The following is a 24,279-nucleotide window of genomic DNA, read 5'->3' as shown; positions in this document are numbered from 1 at the left end:
TAGACCAACAGACCTGCAGGCTTTTACCAGGGCACAATATTCCTATTTTATGGGCACATTTGTAGCTGCCTTACCAGACACAGTATTCCTGAGCTGTGTTTTATTGGTTGTTTTCATAAAGGCTGCTGTGACATGCCATGCCCTGAATCGATATAAATACAGTGGGGTTGGAGAGCCACGTTATTACTGTATTTTTTGCACCATAACACTCACTTTTTTCCTCCTAGAAAGTAAGGGGAAATGTCTATGCATGTTATGGAGCGAATGCCTGCGGGTGGCGGGGGGGATCTGCTGCAGTCGTGAGCAGAGGATCCATGGTTCCCCTTCCTTCCCTCCTCTGTGGTTACAAAGCATGGATCCACATGGATCCTCAGGATTTTTGCATTGGGCTACTCCAAACTCACTGTCAGATCACATGTCTGTGGCCACAGCATGAAGCACAAAAATCATATATCCACTATTTCGTTTAGAATATTTTTTTTCTTGTTTTCCTCCTCTAAAAACTACACGCGTGTTATGGTATGGTGCGTGTTATAGAGCGAAAAATACAGTAAATAAAATGCAAACAAGAAAATGGACTTTGACCTGAAAGATGCAGGACCATCTCAGCCTCTACCATAGATATATTCTTTTATACTGCTATGCAATGGTGAATGGTGCCCATTCTGGTCAAACAGAAGGGAGGGAGACATTATTATTATTTAATTAATTAAATTTGCATACCAGCCTATACCCATAGATCTAAGGGCAGTTTGCAACATAAAGTTACAATGTAAAAAACACAAAGTACATAATAAAAACAAAGACAACCCGATAATTGTCCTGTCCACAACACAATTTAAAAGGGCATTAGATGTCATGTTAAAGAGGAATGTTTTCTCTTGGTGCTTAAAGGTGTATAATGAAGGTCCCAGATGAACCTCTCTTGGGAGAGCATTCCACAAAAAGGGAGCCACCGCAGAAAATACAATGGCAGGTGAAGCCAGACCCAAGGACAGTTGGAACTTGAGCCAATGACAGGTGGATCCAATTACCTCTGATTTTGTCCCCATCCTCTCCCCTGCTGACCTCTACAAGGACAAAACCAAGAGTGAGGAGGAGGAAGCTGACAGGCAGCTGGCTGTAATTGAGATGGCAGGCAGGTGGGGGCTGGCTGGGGAACTGCCCCATTTGCCTTAATGCAGTGGTGTCCAAACTTGGCCCTCCAGCTGTTTTTGGACTACAACTCCCATCATCCCTAGCTAACAGGACCAGTGGTCAGGGATGATGGGAATTGTAGTCCTGAAACAGCTGGAGGGCCAAGTTTGCCACCACTGCCTTAATGTATCAGCCTCCACTGCTGATATGGCTCTGTGTATTTCTAGATATTAACCATACCTGGGCAGTTGTTGGGGATGGGGAATTAATATCGCAGCTACCTCTCCACTGGCAAAATGAAAGCCCATTACAAGAGGGTCGTGCTGAAAGGGAGGGCAACAGTGTGCCAAGGGTCACTCTGTAAATTAGTTAAACCATGCCTAAAAAACACTCTAATGAAACTTGCAAAACACCCAACTGATTAGTCTCAATAACTGACTAAATAACTCATCACAGATCTTCTTTTTCTGCAGATTTCAACTGGATCAGTCCCTCGTGAGCCCTCTTCATTAATGAGTCCTCTTCAGTCATTATTAGCCTAAAGACTCATCCGCAGACCCTTATTACCACCATTCAATTAGCTAAAAGGCGATTTAAGCATCCTTTTATCTATGGGGAGGTGTACATTAAACCGGGTTCAAATGTCTGTTGCTCTGTAAAGAAGAATAAGAAGAGGGGGAGAAAAAAGACCTTTCATAAGCTGGTCCTGGACTGTTCCACTGAATGACACCACAACTTTTAATTCTTCTTAGAGGGTCCTAAAGCCTTGGAATAGATCAGGGTTTCCCAAGCATGGGTCTCCAGCTATTTTTGGACTACAGCTCCCACCATCCATAGCTAGAAGGACCAGTGGTCAAGGATGATGGGAATTGTAGTCCACAAACATCTGGAGACCCATGCTTGGGAAACCCTGGTATAGATGGTGTAACCAAATCAATAAAACTATTGCTCCATAATGTCCAATCATAGCTAGGAACCGGTTCAGAAACTGGTAAAGCAGCAGCACATGTGAATTTTACCAAGAAACAGGAAATGTCCACGTGACGTCCAGAGGGTGGCAACACAAGAATGGGCCTTTCTGCGGTTGGCTGGCACCTTTGTTACATATCTTTAGGTGCCAGGCAAAACGTTCCTCTTCTGCTAGGCCTTTGGCTGATAAACATCCGATACACTTTTTAATGTGCTGTGGGAGGGGCGGGGATGATTGGTTTGTTTTTGTTTTTATTATGTATTTTGTGTTTTTTGTAGATTGCATTTTTATGTTGTGCAATGCCCCGAGTTCTACGGATGAAGGGTGGCATGCAAATTTACAGACAGTTCCCCATTTCCATGGGGGTTACATTCCGAGGCACTGTATGCATACATGAAATCATGTATATTTGAAAAAGCTCCAAAACACCCTCTCTTGCCCCCGCCCCTTTTAATGGCATTTTTAGGTCAATTCCAGGTTTGGGCCGATGCGTGTATGCATGGTCACATACATTTTGAACATGCATAAATGGGGGGTTATCTGTAATAAATAATGACAATAATCGTAAACTCCTCTGCAAGCTTTGCCATCGTGCCAAGTGAGCAAATTTAAGTTACACTCGCTCATTCTAAAATATCTCACAGGCCTGGCATGAAAAGTGGCTCGGGGGGAGGACAATCTATGTAGCCCTGAAGTACGTACATGGAAGAACATTATATAATCAGCAGCATCTTAGTAATAATAAAGAATATTATTTACAAGAAGAGTGAATGAAATGTATACATTTAGGGCACGGTAGTCAATGTGGTACCCTCCAGATGTTGTTGGACTCCTACCTATCCCAGGCAGCAAGACCAATAATAGACAAGGATGATGGGAATTGTGGTTCTGGAGGGCAGCACGTTGGCTACCCCTAGTTTAGGGTAACATCAACGCTGTTGAACGCGCAGGTTGGTTTTATGCTGCTGTAGTCATTCCCGTCAACATTTGTGGCGGTTTCTGCTCGTAACTTAAAGAAAAAAGCTTGCATCCAAAGCTAGTCCTACTCAAAGTAGACCCATAGAACCATAGAATTGTAGAGTTGGGACCACGATAGTCCAACCCCCTGCAAAGCAGGAATCTTTTGCCCAGCATGGAGCTTGATCCCACAACGCTGAGATGAAGAGTCTCATGCTCCACTGGAATTGATGGACATGGTTAATTTAGGTTCATTAATTTCAAAGGCCCTACTTTGAGCATAACTTGGTAGGATACAACTCCAAAGTTCCCTAACATTCTGGCTTCTCCCCAGGGATAGGATGCAGGAGACCGGAGGAAAGCTGCATCTCAGTGGTAGATTGTGGATTGCAGAATGTCTCAGGTTCAATTTCTGGCATCCTCCGGTAGGGCTTGGGAAGACTCCCTGTCCGAAACCATGGAAAGCCCGTTACTCAGTGTAATACAGAACTAGCAGACCTGTCAGTGTGACTTGGTTTAAGGCAGCTTCCTATGTTCTTACACAATGATGACAGCGGACTGGATCTCACTTTCTTCAGACGAAAGATTGCAAGGCATTGGCATGCCGAAAGTGCTACATAAATGGCTTAATGAAAGGCACTTTATCCCCTTTTAAACACATACGGCACATCTCTCAAATAGGGTCCTTAACACTGCGCAGCAACACTGGTTGACAGCAGAGATCTCTCTCTAGCACTGCCCTACATTTGCTGGCCATAATCCAGAAGAATAAGCACTAGCTGTGTAATATAATGATCTATCCCACAACCCTCCAACATCAGCTACTCTCCCCGTGGAGGCCACATTTAGCAGAGAATGAACTCGTCGTTGATGCAGAAAGATCAGGGATGTCAGCAGCAGTACCTCTGGGTACCCAATTCTTGCATTACAGTTTTGTGGCACGGTGTGAATAAGTGATCACTGATCTCTTAATGTGGCATTAAGGCATGCAAAAGCAAAGTCAGATGCACTGAGAATTCTCAACATCCCCCTTTTAATTAAAGGGAAGAGACGGGGCTTGAATCCCCTTGCTTTCCCTGGATTTATTTTTAACTTGTGGACTTAAGTAGCCGCCTTGTACTGCGCCTCCTTCTCACACTTCTGGGGGCCCTCGCTGAGGTCTCAGGCTAATGCAGAGACTGAACGTGGTACCTTCCACATGAAGAGCATGTGCTCTGCCACTGAGCTATGCGCAGCCTTTCAAGTCAACGACTAGGTTGCTTCCATTCTGAAAACTCATGCAACAGCCTGGCTAGGAGGGGGCAGGGTTGGAACCTGAGTGGAAGACAAAAAGGACAACAGCTCCAAAATTAAGGTGGCTCTTCCTCTACCAAGAAAGTCACACAGTGGCCATGAATGTAGTTCTAAGTCAAAATTACTACCTTAATAAGCCAGGATATGAGTGATGCCAGGGACACGGGTGGCACTGTGGGTTAAACCACAGAGCCTAGGGCTTGCTGATCAGAAGGTCGGCGGTTGAGCTCCTGTTGCTTGGTCCCACCACCTGCCAACCTAGCAGTTCAAAAGCATGCAGTGCAAGTAGATAAATATGTACCGCTCTGGCGGGATGGTAAACAGTGTTTCCGTGCACTGCTCTGGTTCGCCAGAAGTGGCTTAGTCATGCTGGCCACATGACCCGGAAGCTGTACACTGGCTCCCTCGGCCAGTAAAATGAGATGAGCGCTGCAACCCCAGAGTTGGTCACAACTGGACCTAATGGTCAGGGATCACTTTACCTTTACATTATGAGTGATGCCAGGTTCCTTTGTGATGCCAGTTACAGAGGTGCCATGCTCCTTTGCAGCCCGTCCGTCCCTCCATCCCTGTGATTGTTTTATTCTCAAATGGTGTATAAATGTAATGAAATAGTAAATGTCAAGCTTCAAAAGAAACCAGGAAAGAAAGCTATGCTTTGAAGCTGGCTTCACACTCTGGCTTGTTCCGAGTCATTAACCACAGTTTCTGGACTTGCACGCAGTTAACTATGGTTAACTGCCGAGCAATGTGGCTGCAAATCAGCATTGTGCCCCTGCATACAACTCTTGCATATCCTGGCTTATTATGCCCGGATTTTTTTGGCTTTCCACTGCATGCAGGTGTGGCCAGTGTCCCCATTTTATTTGCCTACAAACTTTCTAATGCTCTGCTTATACTTTTATATCCCTGTCTGATCACTGAGGTCTTGGGGAGAGTTTCTCATAAGTGGTCCTTCATGGCACGAATGAACAGCTTGTATCCAGCAGGAGCTGTGTATTCAGTATTGTGAGCCCAAATTTGTGGAACTCTCTTCCTGTTGAGGTCAGACACCTCCATCCCTGTTGAACTTCTGCACCTACTGGAGGCTCCCCAATTCCAGAAGACATTTTCATTTGAAGTTTGGCTTCAATCCATTTTAAAAATAATAATAATAATAATAAATTTTATTTATATCCCGCCCTCCCCAGCCGAAGCTGGGCTCAGGGCGGCTAACAACAATCAAAATAATCCAACATTCTAAAAACATTCACTATAAAATTAATTAAAATCAAATTAAAATCAAATTGATGGCAACCATTAAGCGAAATTCTGTGCAGGTTGCCAGAGGAGGGGGTCAGGCTGCGCCCTGACCAAAGGCCTGGTGGAACAGCTCTGTCTTGCAGGCCCTGCGGAAAGATGTCAGGTCCCACAGGGCCCTAGTCTCTTGTGACAGAGCGCTCCACCAGATTTGAGCCACGGCAGAGAAAGCCCTGGCTCTAGTTGAGGCCAGCCTAACCTCTCTGTGGCCTGGGATCTTCAGGATGTTTTTATTTGCAGACCATAAATTTCTCTGTGGGACATACCAGGAGAGGCGGTCCTGTAGGTAACATTTTATGTATTACGTTTAGTTAAGTAGCATGTATTTTTTTTAAAACAGCTTTGTGCAATGCAAGTGAGGGATGGTGGGATATGAACATGTGGAATGAGCTTATAGGTTTGTTGTTTAGAAGATGGAGCAGACTTCGTCTCTGTTGCTCCAGAGGGCAGGTCTAGAACCAAGGGGTGGAAATGGCAAGGAAGCAGATTCTGGCTGGGCAGGAGGAGAAATTTCCTAATAGTGAGAGCTGCTTACAGATGGTCTTAAACCAGTGGTGCCAAACTTGGCCCTCCAGCTGTTTTGGGACCACAAGTCCCATCATCCCTAGCTAGCAGGACCAGTAGTCGGGGATGATGGGAACTGTAGTCCCAAAACAGCTGGAGGGCCAAGTTTGGCCATCACTGTCTTAAACGGTGGTTGGTTCACTTTTCTCTGGGGACTTGTCAGAGATGCTGGACTCTGCATCTTGTACTGTAGATTCTGCATTGAATGGGGCAGGGTATGGATGAGATCAGGGGTGGGGAACCTTCTGGGCCAGATCTGTATCAGTTTCCACCCTGCAAGCCAGTCTTGACATGCTGACAAGAGTCAATCCCACCAGTCAACCTGACATAAAGCACCAAGTCATGGATCATGGAATTGATGAGTTGGAAGGGACTGTGATGATCATTTAGTCCAACCCCTGGCAATGCAAGAATATGCAGCTGTCCCATATGGGAATCGAGCTTGCAACGTTGGCATTATTGGCACCATGTTCCAACCAACTGAGCTATGGGAGGTCGATGCATGGAAGTGAGGTTCTGCTTCACCAGCATGTTCCCTGTAGGGAACGCACAGGCAAATCCGCACCCAGCAGGACTAAACTCTCCAGCTCATCAGCTGATGGGAGGAAGGTTCAATCCTGCTCCCTGCAGCTTTGCCAGTGCCGAACCCTGCCACAGTGATGTTGCCGATTGACAGGTGGGTGTGGGTTTCTGCAGGCCAAACAGGTCTCCCCGCCCTGTCCTGAGCCAAGACTGGCCCATGGATTGGAGATTCCCCATCCCTTGACTAGATAGACGTCCAAGGTCCCTTCCAGCACTAGAAGTATCTAGTTCTAAGTTATGTTGAAAGAAGATCCTCCAAAATGAAATACTACATCAGCAGTATGCCTCAGCACTGCCTGACTCCTGAATTCCCCTGCAAGCTGCTGTAGGCAAAGTAATTATTAGAACAAGCCCTCAGGCTACAGCCTTCCATGTTTTAGTTAAGCGTCCTACTCATCAGTATTTTTTTAAAAAAATATTATTTGAGATATTTATAAAGCCAGTTTACTCCACATGTAGTCAATGCACTGTTGAATGAGACTCCTCTTAGATCCAGTAGCTTTCTTTCATGGGATTCCGCTTTTCAGGACAAAGACTGTGCAAGCACACACACAACACACACAAACACATCCCACTGCTATAATATAAACCAACATTCCAACAGTTTTTGATATAACCCACCGGGATTTAAGAAGACAGGTTCTGGGCCGCCTTTGTTTCCGTAATACCAAATTACATCTCCTTTGGTGGTGCTAAAAGATAAAAATAGGGGTGGAGAGAAGAGTTTTCCTTGCAAAATGGCAACTCATATCTTTGATTAAGTTTAAATTCCGTGCAACCCTCCCCACAGTGAGACATCCCCCCCCCACGCTCAGTTCAGGGATCAGTCAATTACTTATTTAAAATAATAATAATCAAGTCACTATTTAAAAGGCTGTTTAAAGAGGAAAATAAAAAGGAACACCCCACACACAAACTACAAAAAAGAAAAGCAAGAAATTTTTTACAAGGCTAATAGGAGCTACAAAAGGAAAAAGGAAGCAAAGATCTGTATCCAACAGGAGTTTTCATGCTGCGCAACAGAGGAATGCAATGCAACAGTTGCACTAGCAGAAACCCATTGATCAACCCATTGTGCATTCTATTGTGCAACAAAGTTACCAGCATGCTGCTTATGCATTCCCTTGCACAACAACAGCAACCCACTGGTGCAAAACACTTCACCAGCAGAACAAGCAACCTAGTAAGTTGCTTTTAATTGTCGCAACACTGGATACAACCCCTTGAGTTGTTCAAAAACAAAGCAAAAGCTTGTTATCTAGGGACGATATTCAGAGAGCCACTGCTCATGTGTGCCAAAGTGTGCCAATTTTTGCTGATTCTTTCCCCCAGAGGCATAAGGGGCTGCAGAACCAAGGGTGCAAGGAAGTCTTGATATGTGCCTTCAAGTTCTACTTGTGCTTTTCTGGATCCAAGTCTGTGTGTGCGTGCGCACGCTTTGAACAAAGGGAAATGCAATTGAGCTTTCCAGCACTTCCTCCCACATTTGATTCAATTCTGAACAACGCCATCCTGTCTTGGATGAGAACCTGGCGAGTTCAGATATGCATCCGAACCACAGCAGTCAGGACTTATGCTGACCCCACTCATGTCTGCCCTGATGAGTCAACAGCAATTTGAGATTGGTTTTCCCCCTCTCTTTTTTTACTTCTTCATACACGTTTGTTTCAGCAACAAGCCACAGGACATTTCAAGAGTGAGTTCACGTCTCTCCATCACAAAACAGCTCTCCCGCATCCCACTTCATCTTAGTTATTTCCCATCCACACCATTGCTGCTTTTATTCTACTGGGAAAGTGGTACACAAAGCCCAATGACGTTTTAAATTTTTTCCACAGATGCTGAAAATATGAATCAAAGCGTGGAATGTAATGAAGCCCCCAGGGTACAGCACAGTTCAGCATACACCTACGAGTTGAAGGCAAAACTCAATCTTCACGGCAACAGCACACCATCCAACACTACAATTGTGCATATGTACAAGTTCACAGCAAAAAATACGCAACTTGTCGGTCCCCAATGAACAAAAGCTTAGTTCAGTTTGGGTTTTGTCCAACTTAAGTTCTACCGTCGTGTTCTGGTCTGATGCAGAACCTGCGTGGAAAGGGGCAAGATGGGAGGCATGGCTACTGGACCACTTATGGGTGTAAGTGAGCAACTTGCTCTGATGAAGACTGGGAGCAGACTGGGCCTCTTGTGTCTGGAGACAACCTCCTCTAGGCTCCACCCCCTTGAGTCCAAATAACTTCAGAGCCTTAAAGAAGAATCCCTCTGGACTGAAGATGGACAAGTCTCCTTTGTTCCATAGCCGCCCCTCCTGGTGGACTTCTAGCACTGCTGGGCCGGTGATGTGCAGTGAGAGACATTTGGTTCTTCAAGGGAAGTTGTCTATGAGGGTCCTGGGTCCCTATAGGCCTTGATGGTCTGGGAGGTTCCTCTGGGAATTCTTGCCCAACCGTCTCAAGCCCAACAGCCTCCCTGTCTTCTGCAGTCAGCTCTGATACCTGACTCAGACTAGCTCCCCATCCAGTTCCCCTGCAGCCTCCAACTTTGTGTCCAAATCACTCCTGGATACAGGGGTCATGGCATTTACTCAGACTGTAATTAAATGATCTAAGATAGTAATTTCCTTTCCTTTCAGTGCATCTACTCCGAAAATGACTAATGCTGTATACAACTCTAAGTGTGCAGTACTTGGATATCAGAGCAAACAGGCTATCAGTTTTCTAACACAAAAAGCCCTGTGTTGAGAAATCAAATTGCTCTCCAATATTTATCGAGCTCAAATATGGTGGGGAAGACATGGACCCTACATCCCTCTAGATTTTGCCAGATGACAATTCACTGGCCACTGGCCATGAGAAATGTTACACAACATGCAGGCCAGCAACCCAAAATAGAATTGACACACTGCTTGTTTCACCCTTTCCCCACCAGGAGGGGCAGGTGAACGCATGGCATGGCCTCATCTTGTGTTTCACTGCTGTATGTTATGAGCAGGGGACAGTACAGAAGCCCCAAGTCAGGGCCACATCCTGAATCACACAGGCACATCCCTAGTTAAAAGAGAAACAACAAGAGTTCTGCTCTTGCAAAAGAAAAAGAGTTAGAGGAGAGGAAAAGAATAGAATAGGAGAATGTTGGATTTTAAGTTGTCAATCCACAGCATGAACGCTATGGGGAAATTGCAATATAGGTTAAGGACAGAAATGGGATGCAGTTTAGTAGGAGAGTTCATGCTTTGCATGCCAAAATCCATTAAGTTTTATTTATTTCCCAGGTAGGGCTGGGAAAAATTCTTGGGACCTGGAGACCCACTTTTTGTCAGATTAGACCACTCTTCCTCACCTGGTGCCTTTCATATGCTTTGGGCTATAACTCCCATCAATTGCAGTCAGCATGACCATGTTGCCTGGTGCACATGGGAGTTGCAGTTGAAAACATCTGGAGGGCACCAGGCTTGAGGCAGGCTGGAGCAGACAAAACAGAGTGAGATGGACCAACTGGGGATGATGAAGGAAGGCAGAGAGACCAAGAGCCAGAGCCAGAATGACCATTTGAATGCTTGTAATGAGGGAGAAGGGACGCGGGTGGTGCTGTGGGTTAAACCTCAGCGCCTAGGGCTTGCCGATCAGAAGGTCGCCGGTTCGAATCCCCACGATGGGGTGAGCTCTCGTTGCTCGGTCCCTGCTTCTGCCCACCTAGCAGTTCAAAAGCACATCAAAGTGCAAGTAGATAAATAGGTACCCCTCTGGCAGGAAGGTAAACAGCGTTTCCGTGCGCTGCTCTGGTTCGCCAGAAGCGGCTTAGTCATGCTGGCCACATGACCCGGAAGCTGTACGCTGGCTCCCTCGGCCAATAAAGCGAGATGAGCACCGCAACCCCAGAGTCGGCCACGACTGGAGCTAATGGTCAGGGGTCCCTTTACCCTTTACCTTTAACGAGGAAGGAAGGGTTCAATATTCCTAAATTTCTCCCAAGTTTTATCCAAGAAAATGGGACTATGAAATTGACTAAACCAGATTACAAAGCAGCTGGCCTAAACAACTTTTCTCCCAAAAGTAGACTTGGCATAAGGCCACTAATGCCAAAAGGTGGGTATGTGGATATACAGCAGGCATGAGTTAAACCAACCAACCAACCAACCAACCAACCTACAAACCATTGAGGGAATGGGGCCAACTGAACTTAAGGTTGGGAAAATGAGAAACAAAGTTGACAAGATGCATCTATCTCTACCTCAAGGTCTGCGTGATTCGCTTCCTTCAGCTGTTACCAGAGTTGGCGTGGGAGCAGCCACGCCCTTGCTGCTAAGAGATGAACTGGCTTCCAAGCAAGGAAGGCATTTATGGGATTTAGCTTTCTTTCTCGATACGGAGTTTTAGAAATAAGCTAGCAGATGCTGCTAGTAGCATGTCAAACCTGAGTGGACTGGGAAGGAAATTGGACAAGGCAACAGTTTTAAGGATGTCTTTCTCCCCCCTAACCTTCCTTTTTTTCTTTTCTGAAGTAGCAAAGGAAGAATTGCCAAGCTGCCATTAGATGGCTCACTCTCTACATCCTTCAGCCCTTCCTGCCAGCACAGAAAGGCAATTCCTCAAACTGCTCTGGGATTATTAGGCTGGACGTCAGGATGAGATCATATCAGGCAGTATTTCACTCAAGCGATTCACTTATTATTTACAATGGTGGTGGAGGAGAAGCAGTTCTCCAGCGACAAATGAAGTACATCTGTAGTCAAGATTTTAATTCTATCCAAGCTTTCAGAATTGTCTTGTCCCTTTTATGCAGGATTCTCTTTCCTGTTTCAGATAAAAAATAACACACACAGACAATTCTGTAGGAAATCATATAGATAAGCACACACACATACATACATGCACTCACATACACAAATATATAATCATAGTATGGAGTGTTTGCACAGCAGATGAGCAACCATTTCCCATAATTTCATTTTGTCCAAGAACAGGGGAGACACACCAATAGGCCCTTGCAAACCGAAAGCAGGCTGGGTACAACCTCATTAAAACTAAATGTAACGTGTTGGGAATTTAAGCTGCCGGTGTATAAATTGGCATCTGGTACACAAAGTCTAACAAGCAGAAATTGTTCTTTATTCAGCTATTTATAACCTATCCTATACTTTGCAGCTATAATACAAACTGAGATGCGTTGCCCTCCCTTTTTAAAGCAGCCAAAGCTCTTAAAACACAGTCACACCCACCCCACAACAACAACTTTCTCCTTATGTAGGGCATCAACAACAGGGTGATTGAGATCAAAACAAGATAAAAAAAGAAAATGAAAGAAACAGAAGCACTGGATTTACTCGACCTCTTGTGCTCTCCCTCTTTTCTACTTTCAAGGCTTTCTTCAAAAGATGGCTTATACTACACAGCTCATTGCTATTAGTTAAAAAGCTCCCCCGGAAAAGCAATTGTTAGCTGAGCTAATAGTAAAATGCTGCCTCGGCACAAGGGACAGATCCGACTCAGTTCATGCAGTTTGTGCTTTCCAAAAACAGTATGTGAACTGAAAAACAAGCTGCCACTTTAAAATTCGCACGGCTCCGAATTGTATGGTGTGGCTCTCTGGCCTCCCCTCAAAAATGTACAAAAATTGCTTGCGTTAAGGGAAACACCACAAAAATGAATGTGCTAGTGAAAACAAATTAAAATGCAATGTATTTGGAGGAATTGCCTTGCAAAAAATAAAAAAGTGTACATTAGGCAAAATTACATGCAAAAATGTGTGCATTAAATTGTTTATTTATTTCCCACCTTTCCTCCAAGGAGCTCTAGGTGATGTACATGGTTCTGGGGCTGCACTTGAGACTGACCCAGAAACTCCAGCGGGTGCAGAATGCTGCGGTGAGACTCCTTATGGGGTCCTCACTGCGGGATCACATTCACCCGGTTCTATACCAGCTGCACTGGCTCCAGGTGGAGTACAGGATCAGGTGTAAGGTGCTGGCTTTAACCTTTAAAGCCCTATACGGCCTAGGACCCTCGTACCTACGGGACCGCCTCTCCTGGTATGTCCCACGGAGGACCTTACGGTCTTCAAACAAAAACATCTTGGAGGTCCCGGGCCATAGAGAGTTAGGCTGGCCTCAACCAGAGCCAGGGCTTTTTCGGCTGTGGCTCCAATCTGGTGGAATGCTTTGTCGCAAGAGACTAGGGCCCTGCGGGACTTGAAATCTTTCTGCAGGGCCTGCAAGACAGAGCTGTTCCACCAGGCCTTTGGCCAGGGCACAGCCTGACCCCTTCTCTGGCAATCCTCACAGAACTCTAGCCCAATGGTTGCCATTAATCTGATTTGAACTGATTTTATAATGAAATGATTTTAGACTGTTGTATCATTGTACTGTTGTTAGCCGCTCTGAGCCCGGCTTCGGCTGGGGAGGGGCGGGATAAAAATAAATTTTTATTATTATTATTCATTTAATCCCCACAACAACCTTGTGAAGTAGGTTAGTGACCAGCCTAGTGAGCTTCGTGGCTGTGTGGTGATTTGAACCCTGCTCTCCTAGGTCCTAGTCCAACACTCAAACCACCACACTAAAAAAAATAAATCATGAACTGATGTGGAAATATCCAAGGCGTTGTTTGGTTTGCCAGTTGCATTCACTGTTGAGTATACAACTCTTTGTTGTCTCTCTTCCCTTGGCAATCACAGGAAAGCTTGGCCCACAGAGTGCATCTCCCATCCCACAATGGAGGAAAATCCACACTGTAAAATATCTGTGTTCAGTTATTTACAACGCTTATATCGTAAGCTGGCAAACTTTGAGGCACAACCCATTCTTCACATTAGTGTTCTAATTTTATTTTCATTCACTCTTAGCCTTCACCACAGAGTAGACTGTAAATTCTAATCCACCTGAAAAATGCAACGAAGATTAATTGAATTCTCCGCATTTTCAACATAGGTGCCGGCTGCCTCGTTGTCATTTTACCAGCGTTTAATATTAGTTATAACCACTACAGAGTTCAAGCCTCTGTGTTCCTAAGGTTCAGCACAATAATTACTCATGTGCTTGTCTTGGCTGATGTCTGTACTGCAAGAAAGCAAACAGCTTATAGCTTCTCTCTCTGGCTATAGTGACCTTCCTTACCTCCTTATTTTGTTCAGGACCAACTAACATGGCTCCCATCACAGGTTGAGCATGAACCAGCTAGGCAGCCCAACTCCCTCATCTCAGAAGACTTCAGTGCAACCTGTTGCCTGGCAACTGCCAGCAAGGGAAGCCTTGCCTCCATCACGGACCACTGTGAAATCCAGTAGCTCATCTTCACTCCCTTGGAATCAAGGATGGGAGCATGAAACACTCTACACGGGCAGCACCATGTCATTTCTGTTCCTCTCCCAGATCAGGATCTGATCTTGGTTCGAAAACCTTTTGCACAACACTTTGAAGTTTTAAATTTTTATTGTTTTTAAAAAATTGTACACTCTTTACATCAGAGGATTTTACAACCCAAGTAACCCATAATACAAACAAGGACATGACTTTGCTTTTCATGCATGTTAATCTCCTTCTTTTAACTCCTTGTTCTTAACCTCTTAAATCACATATATATCTTTAACAATTTTCCAAATGCTGCCCTATACCTCTCTCCCCCCCCCCCGTTCCTGGTACTTCCCTTCACCCATGTGCAATCTTCTCAGCCTAATACTGTTTCTCGCTGTGTTAACAAAAGTTTGTATTTGGTGTTCCATATATGTATATCATGATATCGTTTTGGATCCTTGCATTTTACCTATTGAGAGTCTCCTGTTGCTATAAAGCAGGACATAAATATTCTAAAACAAATAAGCTAAGGAAAACAAAGTACATTACATTAAATGCAGGGTCACATTTAAGCGTGTGTGTTTCAAATAGCAGGCATGGGCTCCCCCAATCCAGAAAGCAAGGGCTGAACTCGCCTGCCACAATCCTACTAAAATACCCACCCCAGGGCAAATAGCAGCTTGAGTTGGATTTTCAACCAGGCCCTGTGGCACAGGGGGAAAGGGCCTTACCTATTCTTTTCAATGGATCTACTCTGGGTAGGACTACTGTTGCATACAACCCTCAATACCAGGCATAGGCAAACTCCGGCCCTCCAGATGTTTGGGACTACAATTCCCACCATCCCTGACCACTGGTCCTGTTAGCTAGGGATGATGGGAATTGTAGTCCCAAACATCTGGAGGGCCGGAGTTTGCCTATGCCTGCTCTATACTCTCCACTACTTCCCCCCAAAATAAGATTAATGTTACTAGTAACATTTGAGCCCTTCGCTTGTCCATAAACTTTAAACACTTTCCCTGCTTTTAAAATCAGCTTATTTCTCATATACACAGCCTTTTTAAAAGTCTTTTGAACAACAACAAAAAGAGGTTATCAGACAAGCGCAAGGCTGGCAAACAATGGAAGATAGAGAATGGGACTATATATCATAACCCCGTGGTTTTCGGTCTTCCTGCCTTTAGAGGGCCTCCCCCCCTTGCCTAGGAATCAATGTGCGTGCCAGAGGATTTCAGAGCATGTACTAGAGTACGCTCTCAGTTCAGAGGAGGCGACAGCCAATCCCCTTAGATGAAATAAATGTGCCCAACCATGCCTTGCAGCTGTGCAACGCAGGAAAAGATTGTCAACAAGGGACACCATCTGAGAAGAGAAGATTGCCTTACTGATCTTGCAGAGACACCTGATTCAACTGCAGAGGAGCTCCAGGATTTGGAAACCACAGCGTAAGGTTATCAGGGGGTTGCTCGAGAGCAATCAGGCAAATGCCTCCCTGGTCGGCTGTAAAGCCTTGTTATTGGTGCCAAAGAAACCTACACCATGCAGAGCGCCACTATTCCGTGGCTCGCTCATTCACTGGCAGAATCTGAGAGTGGGCGGTCCTTAAACCTTCCCCAGCAGAGTAGTTTCCTGATGCCCAGTCTGCGCTTCCCCTCTCTGTGCGGAAGCCTACTGCGCAAGGAGGGCGTGGGTAACAGAGGACCTCTCCCCCCCCCTCTTTGCTCAGGCAAGGTGTCCTGGCACCGCCTTGCCTCCTCCGAGCCCTGTAGCTCCTCTCAGCTGGAGGCATGGTTACTCTCCTCTGCTGAGGAGGTGCTGCTTCCCATGATCTTTGGGGGCTCTCTGTAATCCATCCGGCTTTTCCCCTCTCGCCCCTGAGCCGATGGCAGTTCCCTGACACACTGCCTTAAGTCACCTTTCAACAGGCAGCACCTGGCAACTGTACCACTGCCCCCCCCCAAAAAAACTAGCTTCCTTTTGTGGAAACCTGTCTGGATGCTTGGATGATTCATCCCATGGGAGCCTGCCCCTGGCGCTTCCGAGCTCTCTCCACTGCCAGCAATTAGGTGGGCGCTAGCTTCTGTCATCACATAAAGAGTTTCGAAGCACGGTTGTCAACTGAATTGAGTGCACAAAAATATCTTCATCCGAATGTCATTCAAGTTTCAAAGTAACAGCTGGATGTCCAGTAAAGGGCCATCAGTGAAAAGAAACCTCCAACATTTCCCTGTCAACAGAAGTTTGACCATCACAATCCCTATTAGTCGGAACACTGGGGCAGGCCTTCTCTCTTTTCTCTCTTTATTAAACACAAAAATCAATTTTACACAGCAAATTAAACATGAATTAAACCACCGTCTGGTTTGAACGCAATGTTAAGCCATGCTAATTTTTAGCTTATTGCAAACAAGTGACGTACTGCTGTCCTTGCTTCGCTCTTGAGTTTGTGTTACAATAGTAGACTAATATACTCCACCAGCTTTTTACAACCCGGCGCCATCCAGATGGATTGGAATGCAACTCCATCAGCCCCCCAGTAGTCAGGGATGATCGTCAGTATGACCAACAACCAAAGACGATGAGAGCTGCAGTCCAAGGAATCTGGGGTGGGGGGCATACCAGGTTGCTGGAAGGTTGGAAGGACTGTGGGTTGTAACCAAAGCAGAACCAGCAGAGGTTTACTTGCACAGCATCACTGTGATGGCCTGGGAATCCGATTCAGAGGCTGAACCGGAGGAACCCCAGCCTGCACAGGAGTCCCCGCCTCCAGGGCCGGCTGAGCTGGGGCAGGGCCTTGGATGTGAAGTGCCTGCACCTGTGCCGGATCCTCAGGAGCAGGCACCAGGTGAATCCACTCTGGCTCTGGAGGTGATTGAGGACACATTGCCTACAGGTGCGCCTCTCCCAGCCCTGTCAGGGGAAGGTGAGTCTCCCCCTGGGTCCAGTAACCCTCCAGCCTCTCCTGAGCTGCAGAGGCTCAGGGTAGAGAGGCGGAGGGAACTAGTTCCTCCCAGGAGGAGTGCTTGCCTTAAGGCCAGGAGAGGCGGGTCTCCCTGGCCTCAGAGAAGATAAAGGCCAGTCAGCCTGGTCCCAGGTTGCGGGAGCAACATCGTTGGATACCTGCTTCTGCCCGTACCCAGACCTGTCCTTCCAGAGTTCCCGACCCCGCCCGGCTTCCTGCTTCAGACCCCACTTCGCTCTTTGTGAACTGTTTCCAGACTCTTGACCCAGGACCGGAGTTTGACCACGCCAACGGTAACCTTCCCCCTGGGACCAGCACAATCATGTTTGTTTCCTCCACTGCCTCTTTGAACCCCCAAAATCTTCTCGGGGGGGGGTTGTGAACCCTCTGGAGCTGATTTTGAGAGTGCATGGGGGCTGCAGGTGAGAGGAGAGGAGAGGAATAGCCTGTTCTGCTAGCGCAAGTCCCAGTGGCTCTAATGCAGGGGTCAGCAAACTTTTTCAGCAGGGGGCCGATCCACTGACCCTCAGACCTTGTGGAGGGCCGGACTATATGGGGGGGATCAACGATTTTCACCCACCCACAAAGAGGCCTGAATATGCTTCGCTTTACCTGTCCCAGTTGTCGTCCCAATAGCCACAGTTGGGCATCTCCAGCCAGCCAGGAGCCATGGCAGGGCAGGAGGCTGCGTTGGCCGGCAAAGACAGAAGCAGCAGCCCCGGCGGAGGAGCCGTGAAAAGACGTAGGGGAACTGGGGCTTCACTGGAGCTTTTACCCACCACCTGCTGCTGCTGCTTCCTGAGAGGCACCGCAGAGAAGACAGAGCTGCCCGCCAACCCACAAGCAGCGGCCACAGCTGCCGCAACAACCCGCCTGAACGCCATGGGAGAAATGAAAGAGGGAGGCAGGAAGGCCGGCGGTGAAGAAAGCGCACGAGGAAGTGGCACGGAAAAGGGGCGCGGAGAAGGAAGGAAGGGCAGACTGAAGGAGAGGGAGGAGGAGCCGTAGGAAAACGCAGCAGCAGTTGGCAGCCAGCGTCACATGCCCACTTCACAGCGCTGCCCTGCTGAGGCAGGCAAGCGGGCGAGCCAACTCCCTCCGTCAACGGCACGTGGCGTGGGACAAGACTGCTCCGTCCCTGAGGAGAAAAGTGCCGCCGTGTGAGGGAGAGGGAAAGAACGCGTGTGCTGGCGATCCACGCAGCGATTCCTGGAATGTCCGCGTGCCGGATCTAGAAGGCAATTGGGCCTGATCTGGCCCGCGGCCCTTAGTTTGACGACCTATGCTCTAATGCCACACATGGAACAGGCAGTAAACAACTAAAGCAGCAGGGAATAGTTGTGCCAAACAAATCAACGTCTGTCATTAGAAATGAAGGATTTGCACTCTTTTGCAACAGTTTCGCGGCCTCATAATTGCATGGCAAATATACACCTCTGATTTATCGCTTTATTTTCTATGGAGGGAGCACCTTTACACTTGAAATATCTCCCCCTCCCACAAAAGAGCCCCAAGTGGATGATGCATCACCCATTAGTCATGTTGCTATGTTTCACCTTAGATCTTCATCCCCCACCCCTCTTCAAAGACATACATTCCAGGAATTCCTTACAAAACCCAAGCTGGTCACGCATCGCTAAAAAGCCAAAGTTTTTTGTTTTAAGGAAAGAAAGCAAAATTCAGCAAAAAGAACAAACGTATCAGACTCGTTCCCAAGGCAAGTCAATCAGATGTTCTGCTCAATATAAATTCATCTCATGAACTATTCCGCAACTCCTCCAGGATAAGAGTTTTGTAGTTTCCAGGCTTCTAGATTTTAACTATGTATTTTGCTGGGTTTTTTTTAAAAGAGAGAGACGAGAGAGGAGAAATCTATTAATAAAGATTGTGGCAAGAACTTAACATATTTTCAAGCAACCAAGCAAGTTTCAAATACTGCTATGGGCTTCCACAAATATTTCACGCATTTGCAGTAGTGCACAACAGTTTAATGGAATGTGTGCTAAAACACCAGTGGTCATGTGCTTTCCATTTCACCCCCCCAAAAAAATAAATAAAGCAAGAGTCGTGTATGTAACACCCCAGATACTCATCATTGTCTGAATTGCCCTTGTTATTACTCATTGCTGAAGAGTCTTCTTTGATTTCTGCATGCTATGTTAATTTAATCTGCTACTGCCTTCCTTCCAAGCTATTATGGTGTTTGCTTTTTTCAGCTGAACACACTAGAAAACCACAACTACCTTACAATAGGTTATCAACAATTCAAACTAAGCAGCAGCAGCGGTATGTGAATGTGCAGGCTGTATAATGCAGTGCGTCACTGTGTCCATTCAAATGTGTTGACACTAGACACAATGCACCTACAACTTCAGCATTCTTCAACTCTGGTTCCCACACATTGCTGGACTGCAACTCCCATCAGCCCAAACCAGCTTAGCCAATGATCAGGGATGATGGGAGTTGTAATCCCACAACATCTGGGAACCCAAAGCTGAAGAACACCAAACTACTAGAGATCCCAGTAAGGCAGATGAACCCTAAATAACAAGTCCTCTAGCAATTCACTTACGTTAAAATGTTTTTCAAGAATCCCCCCAAAATGCAAAAATAAAGACTGTACCTGATTAGGCTCAGGTACCTGAAACAAAGACCATTCCTGGTCAAACAGGGATAGTTGCACACTATACAAAATTCAGGATTTTTCTTAAGTGGAGATTTAGCTTCTTCCATTTTCCAGCTTCCCTAGGTGGATAATACCGTTGCAACAAGTGCACTGGATAGTTGGTTCCAGAACAGCGCTGGCTCTGGTTCCAGTACAACATTCTAGCCACAAATAGCACCTGCCTAGAAAATGTCCCAACTTGACCATGTAGATCAACTCCTTGAAAGGCTATATGCTCCTAAAGACATAAGCAAAAATAGCTAAGTATGTGGAAAACATCAAGCCTAGTTTGCTATCTGCAGTCAGATGTAATATAAACCAGTTTGCTTAAATTCAAACCATCATTTTATAATCTGAGTTCTGCCCCGTTGCAAACCAAAGTTTGTCAATTTAGACTCATCAAACCAGTTAGGCTCTGTAAACCATGATCTGACTGATGTTTGTGCCAAGCCTGTAAGAAATATATTTAAAAAGCTGTCTTTGAGTGAGTTAGGGGGCACCCCAGAAGCTAATCCGGAGCCAGTTCTTACATGTATCTATTAGCCAAACATTGCTGCAAAAGACTATCTTCTGCTGATTTAAGTAGTCACCAGAGACTTCCTTTAGTAGCAGACTTGAGTGTGAAAGCAACATTAATACTTGCCTTGAAGTTTTGGTTTGAGAATTTCAGCAGTTAAGATTCCTTGGAGTTTTGGGGGTTGGGGGCAGGACAATGGGAGATGCATCTGAAGCACAGCCTTGTTAATTCAGGACATCTGTAGCTTATTTCCCCAACATTCCACATTTCCCCAGAAGTACACTCTCTATTCCACATACCTCAAACCGTAACAGATTTGAATAGCAAATAGCTTCAGCAGCTAGAAAACACACACGTATACAAGCTGGCACTCACACATTCCAGGAAGGGAATGTTATAACTAGCTCAGGAAAGAAGGGTCACATTCTGTCCTCTAAAACTGGGCTGGCAGGTCAGCTTTCCCCCAAAATACTGCCACCCGCTCTGATTTTTCATCGCTGTTGCCCATATTAGAATGGTCTTCAAAAATAATATGCAGTGCCGGACTCAGACATGAGGAAAAGGAGCTGCCACCCTCAGGACTGGAGGGGAGCATCCAAAGTTTGTTCTACTCAGAAAAGACCCATTGAAATCAATGGAGAACAATAATAATAATAAAATAATAAGAATTTATTATTTATACCCTGCCCATCTGGCTGGGTTTCCCCAGCCACTCTGGGCAGCTCCCAACAGAATATTAAAGACATGATAAATTTGGCTCAATTGATTTCAGCTGGGTCTGCTCTTATCAAAAACAGTTGGATCCAACCCTATATTCCTGCAATAGCTATTATATTGTTGTTAGCTGCCTTGGATATCTTGCATGACAGAAAGGAAGGATATACATGCTTTTATTCACATGCATTTTATTTTAAAAGCAAGAGCTAGCATGAAAGACAAGGTTTTTTTTTATTATTTGAGAGAGCTTTCCTTTCGTTTCTTTTCTTTTAATCCTGCCTTTTTAGAAGAATCTGCTTGGATCCAGAGAGGCCCTTAGATGGAGAAGTTCTGATGAGCAGATACTGTTCCACTTTGTGCAAGGGGTAGTGTTGGCGGCAAGTTGTGTAATGCACAGGGGATTCTGCGATGCTGGTCTCTGGTTTCCCAGTCCTTTCTTTCTTGGGCAAGAATCTTGCGCTATGTCAAAAGGGCCCTTCTGCCCACAGAAGAGGCCCTTCTGCTGCTCACGGGCAGCTCTGGATCCAGCCCAACATCAACCCGCAGAGAGCCTCTGAAAACAAGTGATGTTAACTCCGCCGCAGACAAACAGCAATATGAGCCAGCCACGGAAATTTATAGCTTCAGTGTAAACTGTTTGGAATTATGTTTCAAGATCAATCTTATTACCAAAGGGAATTCTGAGTGCCTTGCGGGCAACTCAGCCACTAGTATCAAAGCCTAAGGGTGAAATATCCGCAAGACATCACTGAAGGCTTTTGCAATTCAGAGATTATTGTATCCAATGTTGGCCGCAGTGAATATTTGGCATATAAGCCAACCACATTGCCTGGATTGTTTTACAGCCATCATAAAAAACACACCCAAAAAAACACAAGGGCAATGGAAGGGAGCAGCACTTTCAGAAGCTGCTCACATATTTCTACCCACTTTTGTCAAATGGTCACAAGCTAATCGGAACAGTCCCTTTATGTTGCGTTTTAAAAATATACCTACTTTGCTGTCTTTCCCTCTTCCCAGAGCAGAGAAAACAGTTGGACATATAAGTGAAGCAAAGGAAAATCTGTGAGGACAGGGCCCATCTTGGGCTAGCTGAACCAAACTGGAGTTGGCACACTGCAGAATGGAAAAAGGTAAACTAAAGAAACCAGGAAAGTGAGATCTAACCATGTGCCTCCATGTAATGAGAACTCTACTTATCACTTGTTACAGTAGTGGGGGGGAGAGAAAGTGCAGAATGGACTTCGAAACAGGAGCAAATTAAAAGCAAGAAAGAAAAGAACAGAAGCATTTGAAAGTGGGCAGAAATTTCCTATTTATGGGTGAACACAGATGTGGCTCAGCAGGAGAGCATATGTTTTAAATGAAGACTTCCCCAGGATTAATCCCCATCATCTTCCAGTTTGAAGGATGCCCATTGCCAGGGTGGAAGAAGGGCTTCTGCTCAAGAGAACTGTTGCCAGTTGGAGTAGACAGCATGGCGGGTAGATGGAGCAATGGTTTTGACTCCGTAAATGACAGTTTCAGGCACTCACTGACATCGGGAAAGGCAGGGCAGTGGAAGGGAATTTTTAGAAGCTGTACTGTATTTTTAGAGGCTCTTTAAAAATGCTGTTCTGTTTTGCCATTTCTTTATAAGCCACCTCAAATATTCTTGAATTATAAAAAGGCAAGCTGTTAAAAAAAAATCCAAAGAAAGAAAGAAGAAGAAAGAGGGACGAAGGAAGGCGAAAGAAAGAGGAAGGAAAGAGAAACAAGACTATTTATTACCCAACCTTGTCCAACAGACTGTGCACAGAGCAGGTATTTGTGGCTTTGTCATTGAGAAGGGACGAGCAGGAGCTAATCGTACCAAGACCACAAAGATCTGGTCAGGGCTGGCTCTGAATGATTGCAACAGAAAGAGGTCTAAACCACCTGAACTTGTAGGGAGAGAAGGCTGCCCCCATTTCTGAACGGTGTCTGCCCTCCCTGCATGTCCTCCCCAGCCCCTGGTTCCAGGAGAGTGTTCATCTTCATTACAGACAGACCAAGGGCAAATTAGCAAATCACAAAGATGCCCTACAGTAGTTATGATTCCACTGGGATTTGAAGATCATCGCTCTAAGCAGGAGACACTAGGAAATGTTTTAAATGAAAGCTTCTCCCTGACCTACCACGACTTGAGGCAGTCTGCAGCTGAATTCTAATGGTCCACTTTACTTGAAGCAGGGAAGAAGATTCTACTACGGATTGTTCTGACCTTCAAGCTATGACATTTATAAAAAGCATTCTCTCAAACCCATGCTCATGATTAACATGGCTCCATCACAAGCCACAGGTCCAGGCAACAGAGATTGGCACTCCAGAATGAAGGGAGAGAATGCGGTGCTAGCCAAACAAACAAAACCAAGTGCTATTACTGGGAAGATGAGGGAGAACAGGCATTCCCCACTCCGTCCAAAAGAATGGGTGACTGCTGCTTTCAAGGGGCAGAACCAGAAACCATCCTTCTAAAGAAAAGAAAACTCACCTGAACTAAGCTACACTTCAAGCCAGGGTTAGCCAACGTGTTGCCATCTGAATGCTGTTGAACTACAGCTGCCACCAACTCCAGCCATCATGGCTAACAGTCAAGGATGATGGGAGTTGCAGTCCAAGAATGTCTGGTGCCACGTTGTCTAAGCCAAAGGTTCTCAAGCTGCAATGGTGCAAAAGCTCCATTATCTTCAGTAAGGTTGTGGAGCAATCAGAAATATCTGCACATGGTCTTGCACTCAATTTATTTTTTCTGATGACAGAAATCAAAACCATTTTGAACAAGGGCCTGTGATTTTCACGCACTGGTGCAGTCTACTAATTTCCCCTTAAATGTTTAAAAAGGAGCCCTTCTCAGTAGCCTGGCCCAAAGCCCATGGTTTTCATAATACAGTGATGATATTGATGTTGAAGCTAAAGAAAGAATAAGATTGTGGTTTTTTTGCCTTCTTCCATTGCATTATAAGGCACCTTGATGGTTATTCAAATATGAGTTACATATGTATTTTGATTTGTAGAATAAACAAACAAAAATGTTATTAAGTTGTCTGCCAAGACCCCCAGCATTTTTTAGGTTGTCCGTAGAAAACCAATTATTCTCCTTCCATTTATAAGCCTGGGATTCACTGGTCAGCTATCCCATGGCGGGTCACAACACATGCCCACCAACTCAGTTTCACTAGTAATCTTTGTATAGTCAAAGCTCCACTAAATACAGGTGATGCTCAAACACCAACCTATTGATTACTAACAGCTGCAGTATGCATTTACAACACACTGGAACACAAATCATGTTTTATTC

The 24,279-nt window shown here is 45.6% G+C and overlaps 1 protein-coding gene across 4 annotated transcripts in view; it reads right to left on the bottom strand.

Annotated features, from left to right (window-relative positions):
• TANGO2 (transport and golgi organization 2 homolog) overlaps nucleotides 1-24,279 on the bottom strand; it is a gene marked incomplete at its 5' end in the record, with an annotated part of 95,381 nt that overhangs the window by 11,062 nt on the left and 60,040 nt on the right. For all 4 annotated transcript variants that reach the window (XM_083717591.1, XM_083717593.1, XM_083717594.1 and 1 more), the window contains one exon: nucleotides 7,424-7,494. In XM_083717591.1, the coding sequence (XP_083573717.1) occupies nucleotides 7,424-7,494 (71 nt within the window). The remainder of the gene's footprint in view (nucleotides 1-7,423; nucleotides 7,495-24,279) is intronic.

This window comes from Podarcis gaigeae, assembly GCF_964106915.1.
Source record: "Podarcis gaigeae genome assembly, chromosome: 16".
NCBI lineage: Eukaryota > Metazoa > Chordata > Lepidosauria > Squamata > Lacertidae > Podarcis > Podarcis gaigeae.
This window is presented reverse-complemented; position numbering and strand designations above follow the sequence as displayed.